Source organism: Amyelois transitella, chromosome 13 (genome assembly GCF_032362555.1).
Source record: "Amyelois transitella isolate CPQ chromosome 13, ilAmyTran1.1, whole genome shotgun sequence".
NCBI lineage: Eukaryota > Metazoa > Arthropoda > Insecta > Lepidoptera > Pyralidae > Amyelois > Amyelois transitella.
This window is the reverse complement of record NC_083516.1, coordinates 1,288,585-1,306,291: the sequence shown is the minus strand read 5'-3', so window position 1 is coordinate 1,306,291 and position 17,707 is coordinate 1,288,585. Positions and strand designations below refer to the sequence as shown.

General features: G+C 36.9%; 2 protein-coding genes across 2 annotated transcripts in view; one reads left to right on the top strand and one right to left on the bottom strand.

Moving 5' to 3' along the window:
* The first annotated feature begins 903 nt into the window (after nucleotides 1-903).
* LOC106140398 (exosome complex component RRP40) lies at nucleotides 904-2,377 on the top strand. The gene has a single exon (XM_013341983.2). It carries the CDS (start codon nucleotides 1,098-1,100, stop codon nucleotides 1,806-1,808), a length of 711 nt encoding a protein of 236 aa, XP_013197437.2. The 5' UTR covers nucleotides 904-1,097; the 3' UTR covers nucleotides 1,809-2,377.
* A 2,149-nt stretch (nucleotides 2,378-4,526) lies between these two features.
* LOC106140397 (kinase suppressor of Ras 2) overlaps nucleotides 4,527-17,707 on the bottom strand; it is a 32,829-nt gene continuing 19,648 nt past the window's right edge. Inside the window, exons 11-16 of the mRNA XM_060947283.1 lie at nucleotides 16,494-16,670; nucleotides 14,878-15,063; nucleotides 14,037-14,170; nucleotides 7,902-8,033; nucleotides 6,778-6,907; nucleotides 4,527-6,257 (exon numbers count right to left, since the gene is read on the bottom strand). Of these exons, the coding sequence (XP_060803266.1) occupies nucleotides 6,105-6,257; nucleotides 6,778-6,907; nucleotides 7,902-8,033; nucleotides 14,037-14,170; nucleotides 14,878-15,063; nucleotides 16,494-16,670 (912 nt within the window). The 3' untranslated portion in view covers nucleotides 4,527-6,104. The remainder of the gene's footprint in view (nucleotides 6,258-6,777; nucleotides 6,908-7,901; nucleotides 8,034-14,036; nucleotides 14,171-14,877; nucleotides 15,064-16,493; nucleotides 16,671-17,707) is intronic.

Below are 17,707 nucleotides of genomic sequence, written 5' to 3'. Positions count from 1 at the left end.
GCGTGGCAGCCACACGTCACCTACCTCGGGGTCAAGATCGACCGTGGACTTCGCCTGAAGACCCACGTCGATTCAGTGGTGCAAACTGTGAAGATGGCCAGGGGAAGACTGCGTCCAGTCCTCTCCTCCAGCCTCCCGCTGAAGACGAAGCTCGGGATCTACAAAACCTACGTCAGATCCCGCCTCACGTACGCAGCCCAGGCGTGGTACGCCTATGTTGCGGAGACAAACAGGCGACGTCTCCGCGCACAAGAGAACCAATGTCTCCGCGACATCGTCAGGGCCCCACGGTACGTGAGGAACGCGACGATCCAGCGGGACCTCAAATGGGAGGGCCTGGACGCGTTCATCTCGCGTCTGGCCGGCGATATGTTCGGCAGGGCGGACAGGTCGGCGCACCCGCACCTTGTGGGCATCGCGCCACTCCACGCTCGCCCGCCGGACCGAAGACATTGGCCATCGCCGAGAGAAGCCATCTTCGCAGCGAACACCACTGCAGGCGCCGCACCCGCGGCGCCCGTTGACCCCGCAGGAAGAGGAAGACCTTATTAGTGGCCGCCACGGCCACGCTCGTGACCTGCCTGCCGTTGCAGGCAGCGTAGACATCCGCTGAAGAGGGCCACAATCCCTGAACAGCTACCCCACATTTCCGCCTACGGCGGAAATGCAGGATGACCCACGACGATACCGAAGTTGAAAAGTAATTGATTATACTACTATTGTTTAAATACTCAAAGACAGAATGTGGGGCAAGTTTTGTTTTTATTAGTGAAGTGACACATATTGCATGATTAGATAAAAGTTACATACCACATACACATAGATATAATAAACATTTAACACGCAGTCTTGCGTAAATTTCATCCAGTTAAGTGAGACTTAACTTTGGCATCATAAAAATAAATCCGTTGAATCCGACTGTCAATGTCAATCAACGGTCAATTCGTGCAAATAATAATGTCAACAAAACGCACGCGAGTTCCGGATAAACCAAAAGTTTTCGTGGTGTACCTATATAAAAACCTAGCACTTTATAAGAACAAATGAAGATATTTTAAGAAGCTTGATAAACTTTTCACTTAAAAATAAAAACAAATATGAGGATTTCCGTAGGGGACGTTGTTCTTCCTGGTGATTCCTGTGAAGAAATAGAAGCCGCAGGTGAAAAGGGCAAAGTGATCCTCGGTCCGGGCCTTCGTAAAGATATCGACAAAATATTCGTCACCAAACCCGGTGTGCTAAGAAAACGTGCATCCAATACTTTCTGGGTGGATAGCTATCAAAAGCGATATGTGCCATCTAGAGGAGAGAATGTTATTGGCATTGTAGTTCAAAAGGCTGGTGACATATTCAGAGTCGACGTCGGCGGCAGCTGCCCCGCCTCACTATCATACCTTTCTTTTGAGAATGCCACAAAAAAGAACAGGCCTGAAGTCCAAATTGGCGATGTAGTATACGCAAAGATGCTAGTGGCCAGCAAAGATATGGAACCCGAATTAGTTTGTGTAGATTCCACAGGGAAAAAGGGTCGTATGGGTGTTCTGTGTGACGGTTTCGTGTTCAAATGTTCCTTGAACCTTGTGAGAAAGATTCTGAACCCAAATTGTCCTTTGCTGAACTCATTGAAGAATGAATGGCCATTTGAGATAGCTGCAGGAATGAATGGTCGCATATGGATTAAAGCTAGCAGTATGAGGGAAACTATAGCAGTGGGTAATGCTATTCTCGGCTGTGAGTACATGAGCGATGATGAGATTAAGAGTTTGTGCTCAAATATAGCAGCTATCCTTGCAGGTCATGTGTCCTGATGTCAATTCAAAGAGTAATATTTTATTTTTACTATGGATAACTAAAACTGTAAATAAATTTTGTAATAATAAAAAAGATAAGTTTTTTTTATCCTTGATTTAATTTAGGATGCCTATGATACTAATTAATCATGTATCTTACTGTAGGTATTGTCTTTGCTTTTTCTTTCATTTTAAGAATGCACATACTAGGTAGGAAATCAATGTATAAAAACCTGCTTGTAGAATTACTTGACAGAAGTACATAGAATACTTTTTCATGTGGTTGTTGATTAATAAATATTTTTTGCTCACAAAACTATGAACAAAATCTAGTTACTGTTACTACTTTCTCTTGGCACTAAATCTACTGCAAACAAATCTGTCTACTCCACATCTTGGTTGAATAAAAACTTGATTATAAGTATGTAACAAATAAAACAACCAAAAACAGTGATTGGGAGATTTATTTTGGCAAATGCAACTATCCTAACTTGAAATCTCAATACATATGTAAAACTACTACTGCAGTTCAATTTTATTCAAACCTATTCAATAAATATTATATTACAATCTTTCAAGCGTGCCACATTCACTGTATATACATATTATTGTGGCTCGTACCTGCAGCGAAATTTATTAGGCTGCCTTTACATAAGGTTGCAAGACGGCAACCACGCCACACGTCTTCTCATTACAAAAACAGCCGCGTGTATTCACTCATTGTGAAATTATTGTTCGAACATGCATTTTGAAACAGACTGACCACACGCGGCTGCGGTCTGCTATGAAAAATCACTATTTGTTTATAGTATAGAAGTTTGTCGAGCCGCTACTGTCGCGCCCGTTCACCTCTTGCGGCCCAGTGTCACTCAATGTGAAGGCGCTCTTAATTTACAAAAACTATCAATTATTAGTTGAAGTGACCAGAATACTTTCCATTATAATTATTTAGAAAAATTATACTTTAAAATATGATGATGAATTAAAATCAGTGGCATGTTTCATAAAATTTGCCATGCTAATATATCACCGTTTGGGGTTCACTGTCTCTAGTATTTGTTCACCTTGTTCTTCCACTACCGTCAAATTTCATAAAACAATAATCACAAAAGACAAATTCAACTATAACAATAAAAATATTGATGAAACAGACGTGTTCAGTTGATACATAAATATGGTAGATATAAAACTGAAAACATTTTCCCAATTTGATATTTAAATTGACATGAATGTGGTATCAAATTAGAATGTTAATAATATAAAGCCTCTTTACACACAATACAAATTGGTAACTTAGAAAAGAATAAACAAATGTACTTAAGTTCGAATATAGTAACTATCGTTTGAAAACTTCAACAACCTACTAAAAGGAATGTTATTTACATTTTTTTCTAAAGAAAGAAAGGCGATTTATATTATAATTAGGTAAGCGGTGAATTCAGAAAAATAAAATATAACTTCATGAAAACATAATAAAAATGAATTTGGTAATACAAAGGTGGTCTTAACAGAAAAGAAAGGTAATTTGAAAAAAAAAAGTTAGGTACAAACAAATAGTAAAATTAATTAAAGAAAACCCTGTTTTTCATTGAATCTATTACACAAGAATACTGAATAACTATTCCCGAAGTACATCTATAAAAAAAATATTCCACAATTATGTGGAAAATCAATATTTCATATTTCAACAACTGGCTTTGTAAAACTGTTTTACTGAATAAACGAATTTTGAATTTTTTTTTTTTTTTTTAATTTCATTAAATATTATTGAGAAAGCCTTTCATGTATTACTGAATCAATACCTCCAAAAATACTTGTACTTAGCATGTAGGGACAACATTCGCGAAATTAAAAAAAAACATGGTTTTCATACGTTGGCCTCATTTTGCGTTTTGTTATCTTCTTATACCCAAAATATGCGTAAAATAGGTTCTTCATCTTGAGGCATTCGTAATACTGTATTTGAATAATTTGGATAGATTTAAATAATTTAAGTTGCAGATTTGAACTGGTCATGCGAGTCAATGCAATTACAATAAAAGTTTGAAGAAAATATTTATGTATTTTACAGTACAGTCAACCGCATATCAAGTTACCCTGCATTTCTATGACGCGGTAATAGAGGCGAATTTGCAGTGAACTTGGGTAGGTTGATGTGTGGTTGACTGTACTGGTTAATTGATTTTGAAAATTGAAATGATTCCTGTATTAAGAGAAAGTTATTAAAATGTCAACTCTTAACCTAATTATTAAGACATAAATTCTTGTTTTACATCCACTATCTATACAGACTGAGGTAATTTAAATTCTGAAATACCTAGTTTACACGGACTTTTTAGGCATTTTGTTTTTCATTATTGAATTAGGCATTTGTCTTCCGTCTAGATTTATAATAGTTATGTATTTCATATGCGCCCATTTATAATTTTCAGTTTGGAAATATGTAAATATTAAGAGGTATTATCTAAATGACTGAAATCGTCTCACTGTAGGCCAAAAAACATTTACCAAAAAACACAGGTATAGTAGAAACAGAATTTAGTTAAGGCAGCATATAAAATCAACATACATAATATATTTCCTAAGGTGTGTTAGTCCTTTTTTCATAGCAGAAAAAATGGTACACATATTATTTTTATATTCAATATTTTCAGCCAACAAATAAAAATACTAAGCGCGTGTAACCTAGGTATGAATCTGTTATAATTGATTACATTTAAGTTTTAATAGCAGTCCATTATTTTTGTACTCTAATAAATAATAAGATATTTTTTTATATAGAATAGACAAGAACATGAAGTTTTTTTTTACTATACAGGCGAGAGTTATGCGCGTCTCGCTGCGCCAAAGGCAAAGCGGATTTTTTTTACATATAGTGTCCTGCAGAGATATTTGACCCGTGTAACTTTGTTCTGTATGAACTGGGAATCAGAAGATATTGGCTCTGTAGTCCAATGCTTGCATCGGAAACAGACATCAATGACTTTTAAATTATATCAACATTTTGCATGCTGGAAATGGCTAAGTGTATGGTCTTGTTTAGTGTATTACACTTGTTTTACCATACTTTTAATATTATTGCATTATAATTTACATTAAATTTTTTATTTCAATAAAACTTATAATTTCATATCTAACGTTAGAAAAGTATATAGTTAATATACCTCAAAAATATTGTGCCACAAAAAAAAATCATAAAAATTAAGTTTATTAAAAGTCTTATAATTTATTTATAGTCCGCTTTGCAATGGGGCAGCTCGGCGGCGCCGATCGCAATCACAGCATCGTTTCGTAACACTGTACATTATTTACAACATCATCAACAAATCTACTTTCACGTCATCATCAAAATACGAAAATATAATCTATCGATTAAACAGAGATCAAGTTCACTTACAATATCTATTTATTTATATTTAAGATTACATGTTGTATCAACACTGATAAAAAAAAAACAATATTGAAACAAAAATTTGACAAAGAGGTTATATAAAATTAATTAATTCTTTTTTAATATAATTTAATTTACCCAAATTCGATAAATTAATTTTTACACTTAGTATTGAATACAATATTTAATTAAATTTCATTTAAAATTGGGAAGATTAGCCAATACATGAATATGTTTTAAAACATATGTTTTATTCGCATAACAAATAACTAAAATTATACTTTACAGTATCAGTATATTACAATTTACATTGTAGCATATAATTTTTCTTAATGCTTCATCATCTAAAAAGGATTAAAATCTGACAATATTTTCTTCTCAATTTCACTTGGCAATCAACAATTTTGATATTTTAATCACTATCATAACATATAGTGAGAAATTCCCACAAATTGTTCTGCAGTCAGTAAGTCAAAACTGGTTCCTCAAATCTTTAAGGATGTTTATTCATTCCCTTTACAACCAGGTCTTTTCACAAATTTTCGATAAATCATATGTCACTTAAGGGCTTTCTATCGAACCAAAGAGTGATAGAAGGATATATTCCTTATAAAAGCTATTTACCAGCCCCATTGTTCATTAATCGTTAAACGACCCCATCACTTAATTGATAATTCTATTAAATCTTGAAATTTTGTCGACACACTCATCACACACTGCTCTTTAATACTTCATCGTCACTAAACTGCCCATTACACAGTTCTTCCCACCGTCACACCGACGACTGGCTGTAAACTAGTTTCATATGACTATTGCACTGCAGTTCCATCATACATGATCCCACTGCTGCCACCAAAAACTTGCAAATCACAAGATTTCTTCTCACACCGCTCCGGCACCAACCCGGCGCTGATCAGTCTTTTTCAGAACACAGAGTCGGCAGATCGCGACAACTGCACGGGGTGCGAGGGGGAGCGCGCTAGTTTCTTCTGTGGTAGCTTCACCACCATACTGAATATGTGGGGGAAGTCCGGCCGTTCTGACGCGCGGTACGACCAGCACTGCATCAGGATGTCCTGTGGAGTAGTGTTGTTTAATATTAGAATAGGTCAACGAATATGAACAGCAACACTAAAACTAAAAGTAATCACCATTTATATGATTATTTCTACAGCTTTTGCTGACTTTAATCGAACCACATATACCAGTAATGGCGACTTATAACATAACAGGTGCGCCTTTTGTACATTATTTTTTGTGCAATAAAATTTGGAATAAATAAACATCTGCCAAAAGATGAGTACATATAGTACATAAACTTACTTGCCGTGCCGTGTGGTTCCCGGCACCAATAGAAAAAAAAGAATAGGACCACTGCATCTCTCTCCCATGGATGTCGTAAAAGGCGAGTAAGGGGTAGGCTTATAAACTTGGGATTCTTCTTTTAGGCGATGGGCAAGCAACCTGTCACTATTTGAATCTCAATTCTATCTTAAAGCCAAATAGGTGAACGTGGCCTATCAGTCTTCAAGACTGTTAGCTCTGTCTACCCCGCAAGGGATATAGACGTGATTATATGTATGTATGAAAACTAACTTTGATATCCCTGGAAATCTGCATGTTGGCCAGCGACTGTTTGACGCCCTTCCCGACCTGCCAGATGATGGCCTCGGGCGGCTGACCCTTGAAGGGAAACTCGTTGCAAAGTATTTCGTACCACACCGTCCTGTAGGCGAGAAACCAAACATTAAATATTCTTATATATAAAGTTCTCGTGTCACAAATGTTCGTTCCCGTACCTACTCCTCCGAAACGGCTTGACAGATTCTCAAGAAATTTCATAAAAATGTCGAGCATATTGAGTCGAAATGAGAGCTTTACGAAGTATGTGTGGTGTTAGCTTAAAAGATCGAGTTAGAAATATGTATGTAAGAGAAATGTGTGGAGTGAAAGATGTGGTGACCAAAATTGAAAAGAGAATGTTGAGATGGTTTGAACATGACGAGAGAATGGATGAGGACGGACTAACGGAAGGAATTTATAAGGCAGAGCTAACTGTAAAATTGAGACAGGGCCGGCCTCGTCAAACTTTCAAGGAGCAAATTTCGAATGTCTTGAAAAAGGGAGATGTTAGGAGCACCCGTAATCTTCGAATATGCATGAAAAGAGTAATGAGCGTGGAAGAAGCGGGAGGCGTCTGTAAGGATCATATCAAGTGGAATTCCATAGTCTCTGCCTAACCCCAATGGGAAACAGGTGTGATGGTATGTATCTATACATACATACATAAAATCACGCCTCTTCCCCGGAGGGGCAGGCAGAGACTACCTCTTTCCACTTGCCACGATCTCTGCACACTTCCTTCGCCTCATCCACATTCATGACTCTCTTCACGCAACCGAGCTCGGCGGTTTCGGGTACTTTTGGTGTATGTAGAAACTAGAGGCCGCCCGCGACTTCGTCCGCATGGAAACCCTATCAATCCCGCGGGAACTCTGGGATAAAAAGTAGCCTATGTGTTATTCTGGGTCTTCAGCTACCTACATACCAAATTTCATGGTAATCGGTTCAGTAGTTTTTGCGTGAAAGAGTAACAAACATCCATACATCCATACAAACTTTCGCCTTTATAATAGTAGTAGGATAGTAGGATGACAAGGTGCTACAAAATGTGTATCCTCCTCCTCCTCCTCATCTGTATGTATGTCCGTCTGCCTCACCCGAACGCGTAGACGTCGGTCTGCTTGGAGAAGGGCAGGTGCAGCGAGGCGTGCGGGCGCAGCGCGCGCACCAGCTCGGGCGCCAGGTAGCACAGCCAGCCGGGCGGGATGCCCAGGCTGTCGCCGCGGGCGCTGCGGGGGGCACACATGTATACTCACGTCTGTAGCCCTTGCGGGGTAGACAGAGACAACAGTCTTGCAAAGACTGAATGGCCACGTTCAGCCATCAAATACAACATTTTCATCTATATAATAAATAATACATACATACGGTCACGTCCATATCCCATGCGGGGTAGACAGAGCCAACGGTCTTGCAAAGACTGAATGGCCACGTTCAGCCATCAAATACAACATTTTCATCTATATAATAAATAATACATACATATGGTCACGTCCATATCCCATGCGGGGTAGACAGAGCCAACAGTCTTGCAAAGACTGAATGGCCACGTTCAGCCATCAAATACAACATTCTCATCTATATAATATATAATACATACATATGGTCACGTCCATATCCCTTGCGGGGTAGACAGAGCCAACAGTCTTGCAAAGACTGAATGGACACGTTCAACCATCAAATACAACATTTTCATCTATATAATAAACAATACATACATATGGTCACGTCCATATCCCTTGCGGGGTAGACAGAGACAACAGTCTTGCAAAGACTGAATGGACACGTTCAGCCATCAAATACAACATTTTCATCTATATAATAAACAATACATACATATGGTCACGTCCATATCCCATGCGGGGTAGACAGAGCCAACAGTCTTGAAGACTGAATGGCCACGTTCGGCTGTTTGGCTTTGTGATAGAATTGAGATTCAAATAGTGACAGGTTGCTAGCCCATCGCCTAAAAAAAGAATCCCAAGTTTGTAAGCCTATCCCTTAGTCGCCTTTTACGACATCTATGGGAAAGAGATGGAGTGGTCCTATTCTTTTTATTTTTAATGGTGCCGGAAACCACACGGCACTGCGAGGGGCACACGCTCAAATACAACATTCTTATCTATATAAGTATACATACATATGGTAAAAGGGTAAACTTAGTTTTGACAATTATTAAACGATATGTACCTAGTATCCTATAATAATTAATAAATAAAAAAAAACTACGTGCCGTGCGGTTCCCGGCACCGAGCCTATTTTTATTTAAATTAAACGTTATCATTTTCACATTTAAAAAACCCTCAAAAACTACGTCACACGCTTTATTAGTGTTGAAGTAAGTTTAAAATTGACGCCTTATCTACTATTCAAATGTCAGTGTCACTACACTATTTTGTCATTGTCGATGTTACTTCCGCTTTTTATTATGATTGATTGAACATCCATCTTGTTTGTAACACATAGTGCTCTCTCAATAAATAACTTATATTTTTGTAATCCGTTTTAATTACTACAGGTTATGGGCCAAGAAAGCTCTGATAAGTTTTATAGTTTGAGAAAAAGTATCGGTTGTTGTGTTTTACAAAAATTTTCATAAAACGTGTATAACCTACAGTTACCGACTCGCGAGTCTCTATTTTTCAGCTATTTCAAAATAATTATTATCATCATGAATAATAATAATAATATAATGTCAATCCCTAAACTTACGGGACGAGACAATTGGGCTACCTGGAGTTTTGCCGTCAAAGCATACTTACAACATGAAGACCTGTATGATTGCATACTGAAGGAACCAATTCCTAACGATTCAAAATCCATTAAAATTGATGTAAAAGCTAAGTCAAAACTTATTTTATTAGTAGAACCGATTCTCTATGTCCATATTCAAGATGCAACAAATGCAAAACAAGTTTGGGACAACTTGACGAAAGCGTTCGAAGACAGTGGATTAACCAGGAAAGTAGGTTTGTTGAAAGACCTAATAAACACAACATTAGAAACTAGTGAAACTGTAGAAGCATATGTAAACAAGATAATGTCATCAGCGCATAAGCTACGGAATATCCACTTTAATGTTGATGATGAGTGGCTGGGAACGCTGATGCTTGCTGGCCTCCCAGATAGCTACAAGCCTATGATAATGGGCATCGAAAGCTCCGGTGTAAAGATAAGTGCTGATTTGATTAAGACAAAACTGCTACAAGAAATAAAATCTACTGATACTGACACTTCCGCACTTTACACAAAGCATGCCAAGTTCAATAAGCATTACAACTCCCAACAAGGTCATAATAAAGGTCCGAGATGTTTTAACTGCAACCGCTATGGTCATTTAAGTAAAAATTGCAGATTAAAGAAAAATAAGAAAGAAGAACAAAGCAATAAAAATTCAGGTTATGTTGCTGTATTCTCTGCAACAGCTAAGAATGATGATGGGTGGTACATAGATTCAGGCGCGTCCATGCATATGTCCCTGAGGCAAGACTGGCTTTATGATGAGGTACCCCCTCCGATCACTAGCATTAGAATAGCAAATGATAAAATGCTTCCGGTTAAAAGTTGTGGTAAAATAGACTTAAGGGTTGTTGCTGCAGATGGAAAAAGTCAAGTTATTCAAGTAAAAAATGTTCTCTATGTACCAGAACTAGCAACTAATTTACTGTCAGTTAGTCAACTGATAAAGAATGGATGTTCCATACAATTTACAAATTATGGCTGTAAAATATTTAACAACAAGAATTATGAGGTAGCAACAGCAAATCTCATCCACAATATGTACCGGCTGAATACAATTACTATTCCAGCATACAGTTGTAAAGGAAATGAGTCAGATTTTGTATTATGGCATCAAAGAATGGCACATTTAAACTTCAATGATTTTAATAAATTGGCAGGCAGTACTGATGGAGTGAAATTAGTACAAAATAAAGACAAAATTATATGTGAACCATGTCAAAAGGGAAAACAGTCAAGACTGCCGTTTCCAACTGAAGGTTCCCGAGCTAAAAAACCTTTGGAGTTGATACACTCTGACATCTGTGGACCGCTGGAGGTAAAGTCACTTGGAAAGGCCAGGTACTTCCTCACATTTACAGATGATTATACCAGGAAAGTATATGTTTATTTTTTACACAATAAATCTGATGTTTTCTTGAAATTTAAAGAATACAAAGCATTAGTAGAGAATCAGCTTAATTCTAGTATTAAATGCTTACGAACTGATAATGGGAAAGAGTACTTAAGCAAAGAATTCTCTGATTACTTAAAGAAAGCAGGCATTATTCATCAAACTTCCAATACTTATACACCTCAACAGAATGGTCTGGCCGAGCGTATGAATCGCACACTCATGGAAAGAGCACGGTGTATGTTAATTAACTCTAACTTACAGAAGCAGTACTGGGCAGAAGCAGTAGCTACAGCTGCCTATATAACCAACAGATGTCCAACCCGTGCACTGTCATATGCTACACCTGAGGAGGTATGGTCTGGAAGAAAGCCAGATGTAAGTCATTTGAAGGTTTTTGGTTGCGAAGCCATGGTTAAAGTGCCTAAAGAGAAACTACATAAACTGGATCCCAAGGCAAGTAAGATGACTTTTATTGGGTACTGTGATACAACCAAAGGCTATAAATTAATAAATCCAAAAACACATAAAGTAATAATTAGTAGGGATGTTGTATTTATGGAAAATTCAACTAAGCAAGATTATTCAGTGATGCCCTTATCGACAGTGGAAAATAATAATGAACCTACAATTATAAGAGACTTGCACGAAAATGAACAGAGTAATGCTAAAACAGATGATAAAAGTATGTTAATGGACAGTGATGATTCTTTTCATTCTGATAATAGTTGTGATGACAGTTCTCTGTATATTCCTGAAACAAATATTGAATTAGATGAACCAAGTAATATTATAACTAGATCTAGAAGATTAAAACAAGAAAATAATACTTACCTCTGTAAAGGTGGAATTCTAGAAGATCATGATGTGCCACTGACATACGTTGAAGCTATATCATCAAGTAATAGTGATAAATGGAAACAGTCAATTAAAGAGGAACTGAAAGCACATGAGCTCAACAACACCTGGACACTGATGGAGAAACCACCAAAATCAAAAACAATTGGGTCGAAGTGGGTCTTCCGTATTAAAGATGGTCCATCAGGTTTAGTCTATAAATCAAGACTCTGTGCTAAAGGCTGTTCACAAAATTATGAAATTGACTATACTGAAACTTTTTCTCCAACTATTAGATATGACTCGGTTCGAATTTTACTTTCAGAAGTATGTCAACACAATCTTGAAATGATGCAGTTTGATGTTAAAACGGCTTTTCTTTATGGGGATATTGTAGAAGATATATATATGAAAGTACCTGAAGGAATAGATGCCCCACCGAATCATGTATGCAAATTAAACAAATCTTTATATGGGTTAAAGCAAGCCCCACGTTGTTGGAATAACAAATTCACATCTGTTATTAACAAATTTGGTTTTTCAAATAGTCACTCTGATCAATGTGTCTATACTGGATGTGTAGATGGAACTATAGTATATCTTTTGCTCTATGTTGATGACGGTTTGATAATTTCTAAAAAGAAAAATGTAATAAGCAAGGTACTGGATGATCTTAAAGAAAACTTTGAAATAAAAACCATGGAGCCAAGGACTTTCGTGGGTTTGCAAATAGAAAGATCAGAAAAACATATATTTGTTCACCAGAAGAAATACATTGAAAAATTACTTTTTAAATTTAACATGAATGATGCTAACGGAAATAGTATTCCTGTAGATCCGCATACAACATTGGAAAAGAGAAAAATAGCACCAGAAGAGAACATACCTTTTAGAGAGGCAGTGGGTTCTCTTATGCATCTTGCAATTGTAAGTAGACCAGATATTATGTTCGGTGTCAGCTTATTGAGTCGTTTTCTAGACTCTTATGATAATACTCATTGGGCTGCTGTAAAACGGATGCTAAGGTATTTAAAAGAAACCAAAGAGTATGGGATACTCTATACTTCAATGAGTAATAATACTGTGGAAGGTTACAGTGACTCAGACTATGCCACAGACAATGATACGAGGAGATCTACTACCGGATATGTATTTATCAAAAATGGTGCAGCTATTACATGGGCTAGTCAAAGACAGCAATGCATAGCATTATCTACTACAGAAGCCGAATTTATGGCAGCATGTTCTGCCACAAAAGAAGCATTATGGATTAAAAGACTACTCCTTGATATAAGTGCTTATAATCAGAACTCAATTTGTTTGTGTGTGGACAATCAAAGTACAATTTCAGTTATTAAAAATACAGACTTTCACAAAAGGTGTAAGCATATTGATGTAAAATATAAGTTCATTAAAGAAAAGTTTCAAGAAAAAGAAATAGATGTAAAATACTTATGTACAAGTGAGCAGTGTGCTGATATGTTTACAAAACCTCTTCCTCGAGGTAAATTTCAATATCATAGAGATAAAATAGGAGTTACTTATATTAAATAAATATTTTTTCTTGCTAAGAGTGTCAGCATACTGTTGCATATGAAAGTGTATATGTAGGTTATAAGAATTATGTAAGATTAACTTGTATCTCTGCATTTTTGAATTGTGTAGAAAAGGTAGGATGGGATAAGGCTCTAATTTGGTGGGCATGTTGAAGTAAGTTTAAAATTGACGCCTTATCTACTATTCAAATGTCAGTGTCACTACACTATTTTGTCATTGTCGATGTTACTTCCGCTTTTTATTATGATTGATTGAACATCCATCTTGTTTGTAACACATAGTGCTCTCTCAATAAATAACTTATATTTTTGTAATCCGTTTTAATTACTACAATTAGAGACCTATACTACAAAAGGAAATTAAAACTAAACATGTAAATAAATGTCTGAAAAATAAATTATTTTTCTAGTATCAAGATCAAGCAAAGTACAGAGTTGTCGAGATCGCTCAACTGAATGAATTGTGTCGTTGACCTCTGAATCTCACGCGTCGCTTTTCCGCCGGCTGGGATGATAGAATCGTGGATTTTGATACTTTTATTTTTTTTCGTACTTACTGAAATATGAACCGATATTTTTCTTTTAACGTTTTTAAATATCCTTTAGATGAGTACATTTAACAGTTAAATTTATGCAGTTGAATTAAAAGTCACCCTGTATATGTATGTACCTATGTAAAAAAAACTTATAAATTATATAATACTAACTTGTTGCCGAAACAAAGTTTGGTGACGCTGAAGAGGCCGAAGTCCGTGATGACCACTTTTCCGTTCTCAATGAAGATGTTTTTGGTTTTCAAGTCTTTATGGATGATGCCACGCGCGTGAAGGTATCCCATACCCTGAAAATAACATTATTTTATTAACAATCATTGCCGTGTGGTTCCCAGCACCAATAAAAATAAAAATAATAAGAACAGTCAATTTCTATCTCATGGATGTCGTAAAAGGCTACTAACAGACGGCTTTACTTTATTGTTAACTTGGGATTCTTTAAGGCGATGGGATAGCAAGCTGTCACTATTTAAATGATGTGGCCTATCAGTCTTTTCAAGACTGTTGTCTCTGTCTACCCCGCAAGGGATATAGACGATATTATATCTATACTAATATCATAAAGCTGAAGAGTTTGTTTGTTTGAACGCACTAATCTCAGGAACTACTGGTTCGAATTGAAAAATTGTTTTTGCGTTGAATAGACCATTTATCGAGGAAGGCTTTAGGTTATACGTATAACATCACGCTGCAACTATAAACAAAAATATAATGGAATATGTGAAAAAAAAAACGGGGAAAATGATTCATCTATGAGAGCTTCAATGATTCCCAAAATAATTATTTCACGCGGACGAAGTCGCGGGAACAGCTAGTACGTACATACATAAAATAGTTTTTCTTTATATTTCTTTAATTACTAGGCTAATCTATTACTAAGCTTCTTTATATTTTAGTTACTTTAGTTTCTTTATATTTCTTTAATTACTAGGCTAATCTATTACTAAGCCTCCTCGTAGCATGACATGCGCACGCGCCGTTTTTATCCACCGACCTGAGATATCTGCTGCGCGATCAAACAGCTCTTGTTCACTGTGATCTTGTCCTTGCGCAGGTGGATGTGAGTGTACAGCGTGTTTCCTGTGCACAATGCCGTCACTATAGCCAGCCGAGGAGGTTTCATACACGCGCCCATGAATAGAAGGAGATTCGTGTGACGCGTTTTCCTAAACGTTGCAACCTGAGGAATTAAAAAAAAAAATTAAACTTCATTGCACAAAGCACAATTGGCGGATTTAATGCTGGTAACATTATCTACCAGTCAACTATTGGGTCTGACAGAGAACTTTATGTGGTGTCAAATTAAATAAATATATATGTATACCAACACAATATATAAAATAAAATAATTATAATGTACATACAAAAAAAAATTCAATAAAAATATAGTTTTTAAATTAATAAAGTTTATAGGCATAGACGTATAAAATAAGAATTGAAGCATCGTTATGGCAGCGTGTTACGATTGTGTGAGTGACAAAACTTGCCATTTCTTTTAATAATCTATGACGCATCTATGACGTAATTGCAGGCGACTGTCACGTTATTAGTGAGAGTGTGTAAGTGAGGTGTGTATATATACAACTTCATTTTGTCATATAGTAAAACTCCGTCGGCCTTTTTTCCTACATACAAACATAAAATCACGCCTCTTTCCCGGAGGGGTAGGCAGAGACTACATCTTTCCACTTGTCACGATCTCTGCATACTTTCTTCGCTTCATCCACATTCATAACTCTCTTCATGCAAGCTCGGCGGTTTCGGGCACTTTTTTCTTACGTCTATGGTTATAGATACTAGAGGTTGAAAAGAAAGATCAAAATTCATAAACGACTTTTTAAATTTATCGAAAGATATTACAAATAAATGGGAGAATATTAGAGGGTTCCCCCAAGGTTGTACAGTTGGACCAATACATTTTTTTAACAAACAAGTAAGTAGGCCTGCTACGATTATAATCTCCATTCAGGGGAGTTTACGTATATAAGGTGATCCGTAAAGTGCAACATCGGACTCGCCACACATTAAGTCACCTCGATTTTGAAAATATGTAGAGTCATCTTTGGAAAAGTGCATTAGCAATTGGAGTTTTCCAAGGTTCATCACTGGAACCACTTAACTTTGCTGGACTTGAGGAGTTCCCCAAGGTTGTGTATTAGGTCCACTACCAATTCTTGAGCGATTGTTCTATCATAAAATGAGCTCGCTCGCTCGATACATAATTAAATCAGATTAGTAGCCCATGTTTATTAAATCAGCTTACCACAAGATTTAATAACAGTACAATCATTCTTGAACAAGTTCTCGCTTTAAAGGATGCCCAAGATAATAAATTACGTCAACTACATTAGGCCTAGACCCACCTAAATAAAATCAAGAACATGAATGGCATAAGGTCGGTACGTCAACTACATTAGGCCTAGACGCACGAGTACCTTGATCAAATCAAGAACATCAAGGTCAGGTCAAGAGTACCCGAAACCATGGATGAAGCGAAAGAAGTATGCAGAGATCGTGGCAAATGAAAACACGTAGTCTCTGCCCTGCCCACGCTTCCATGAAAAAATGCATGACGTACAAATAATAAAATCACACAATAAACCACGTCACCTCATGTTTGAAGGTATCCAGCGGCACATAGTCGTTCTTGAGCGAGTGCACGTGTATCAGCTTCACCGCCACCGGCCCGTACCAGCTGCCCCGGTAGACGGTGCCGAAGCGGCCCGTGCCAATTATCTCGAATAGTTTCAACTCGTCGTATGGGATGTCCCATTCTTTTATTGATAACTGTGAATGAAAGAAAAAATGGGAAAACATTATGTAAGTGTTTACGTTAATATTATTTCACGCATAGCTGTAATTAACTATGGGCGCCGGGTAGAAGAATACAACCACTCATCTCACCCATGGATGTCGTAAAAGGCGACTAAGGGATATGCAAACTTGGGATTCTTCTTTGAGGTTGCAAGCCCATAGCAACCTGTCACTATTTGAATCTTAATTCTATCATTAAGCCAAACCAGCTGAACTGGCCTATCAGTCTTTTCAAGGATCTGTCTACCCCGCAAGGGATATAGACTTGACAATATGTATGTATAAGTACATGCTCTTGTTAACATTACGTACGTCTTCAAACAACCTTCGACGATTCGCAAAATCTGTCATGATACTAAATTTAAAATTATAATTTTATTTGAACACGTTTTAAACATGTCACAACTTGTTACACACTAATTATTCTATCACATTTTGTAACACTTTGCAACTTTGCAAAATACTGACACCACCGAAGACTCAACATAATAAAATAATATACTCAAAACAGCATAATGTTATAACTAAAGCTGCATTTTAGGGCGGTTACACACTTATCAATGTAGTGAGTAAGCTCTCGTTATCATTCGAACAATAGAATAAGCATTAACCTAGCGAAAAACACTCACTCGCTGGTGAAGAAATCTTAAAAAACTACTGTGTACTACCGCCTTTTTTAAAGTCTGTTGCATTTCTAAAACCGTCCCAAGTGTAACACTTTCCTGAAAACCGCATCAAAATCGGTTCAACGAAACGGGAAATAATCGCGGACAAACATACATACCTATAGGTCAAAACTGAGAACATACCAGCTTTTTCGTGACGTTTCGACAGAGTCGCACTGAACGTGGTCACAGGATATCAGATAATACATACATATAATCACGTCTATATCAGCATTTTCAACACTGTTGGTTCTGCCTATCCCGCAAGGGATATAGACGTGATTATATGTACGTATTATCAAATATCCTGTGACCAAGTTCAGTACCACTCTGTCGAAACGTCTC

Excerpts from the sequence above, each read along its gene's own strand:
- LOC106140398 (XM_013341983.2), top strand. The coding sequence starts at position 1,098 with ATGAGGATTTCCGTAGGGGACGTTGTTCTTCCTGGTGATTCCTGTGAA.